Source organism: Pteropus vampyrus, unplaced genomic scaffold, assembly GCF_000151845.1.
Source record: "Pteropus vampyrus isolate Shadow unplaced genomic scaffold, Pvam_2.0 Scaffold330, whole genome shotgun sequence".
In the NCBI taxonomy this organism is placed as follows: domain Eukaryota; kingdom Metazoa; phylum Chordata; class Mammalia; order Chiroptera; family Pteropodidae; genus Pteropus; species Pteropus vampyrus.
Genome location: NW_011889111.1, coordinates 740,831 through 742,566, shown reverse-complemented (window position 1 = coordinate 742,566; position 1,736 = coordinate 740,831). Strand labels below are relative to the sequence as shown.

Here is a 1,736-nt window from a genome sequence, read left to right as displayed (position 1 = left end):
GGCTTAGTTTCCTCGCTAAACTGGAATAAAGTTTTAAGGGTTCACAGAGTGGAGAACAATTAATTCTGTTCCAGAGAAACTGGACAGAACGTCCCCAAGAGGGTGATGAGTTGAGAGTCTTGGAGGAAGGCAGAGCATCGGGGTGACCCAACAGCGCGAAGCCAGGCGCAGAGCCGTGGGGACGCTCAGCGCGCTGCAGGAGGTGGGGGCCGTTCAGCAGAAGCAGAGCCCAGGCGAGGATGAGGTCTCCCCGCTTCCATCATGACCACGGCACCGGGCACAGGGCCAGGCACACCAAAGGCACGCAGTAAACATTGACCCAACGAGTTGGTGAATAAACACGTCTGCTCAGAAGACCACACTGAGGCCTGGCTTTCATTCCAAAGGGTGATGGGAAAATGACGCAGGCTTTCCGTGAGTAGTCTCATAAGCAGATACATTTTTAGAAAGAAAGTTCTGGTGGGAATGTAAATAAAAAAGAAAGAGGGAAGAGGCTGGGGGCAGAGAAACGCTGCAGGGCCGCAGCGAGCCGCACACGCAGCGGACCCTGCCCTCCGCCAGAGACGCTGGGGAAGGCCGGCGACAAGCAGGTTCCGAAAGCGCCGTGCGCTGCGGGGCCACCGGTCTGTCTGTCCTGTCCATCCTGTGCGTAGGCGCGACGCAAGCGCAGAGGTGTGCTCGGAGGGCAGGGCGGGCACGTGAAGACACGGGTGAGAGAACGGGCCGTCGCCCTGTGCTGGCTAGCCCCACGGGGCGACGCAATTTTAAGGTAATTAACATTAAATAACATTTAGTTTCTCAGTCACGGGAGCCACAGCGGAAGGGGTCGAGGGCCCACCGCGGACCTCCCGGGGGCGGCGCAAGGCACTCACTTGCTCAGGGCTTCCACTCCCGCTTTGGCGGAGGCGCTGGGCACCACGAAGCCTGACCCGGTCTCAGCGTAGACGGTGGTGATGGCAAGAAACGCTGCTCCTGGAAGTGAGAAAAACACAGTGGGTGGCAGTCCCGCTCAATCTGATGCCGCTCTGCCCGCTCGCCAACGTGGACTCGCTCCTGGAGCACGCACAACAACAGCAAACAAACGGACTACAGCGACCAAAAACATTTTTGCACAGCACAGAAAACCATTAACAAAACAAAGTCACCCTACTCAGTGGAACAAGGTATTCACAAACGATATATCCAACACGGGGTTAATATCCAAAATATACGAGGAACTGATACAACTTAACAGCAAAAAAAGAAGCAATCCAATTAAAAAACGGGCAGAAGGCCTGAACAGACATTTCTCCAACGAGGACATACAGATGGCCAATAGACATATGGGGAATGCAAATTAAAACCACAGTGGACGTCACCTCACATCTCAGAGTGGCCATCATCAATCGATCAACGAGCGACAAGCGCTGGCGGACGTGAGGGGGAGCCCTCACCCACTGCTGGCGGGACTGACGACGGAAAACAGCGCCGAGGTTCCTCAACAACTGAGCACGGAACTGCCTGGGACCCAGCAATCCCACTTCTGGGTATTTATCCAAAGAAAACAAAGACACTTATTTAAAAAGATATATACACTCCTATGATCACTGCCGCGTTATTTACAACAGCCAAGACGTGGAAGCACCTAAGTGTCCACTGAGAGAGGCGAGTGGATGAAGAGGTGGTACATATACAACGGAACATCACTCAGCCATTAAAAAAAAAAAAAAATGAAATCTTGCCACTGGCAACAACAT

At 53.6% G+C, this 1,736-nt stretch overlaps 1 protein-coding gene across 1 annotated transcript in view; it reads right to left on the bottom strand.

Moving 5' to 3' along the window:
• DECR1 (2,4-dienoyl-CoA reductase 1) overlaps positions 1-1,736 on the bottom strand; it is a 24,720-nt gene that overhangs the window by 7,679 nt on the left and 15,305 nt on the right. The window contains exon 6 of the mRNA XM_011378095.2: positions 873-972. Within this exon, the coding sequence (XP_011376397.1) occupies positions 873-972 (100 nt within the window). The remainder of the gene's footprint in view (positions 1-872; positions 973-1,736) is intronic.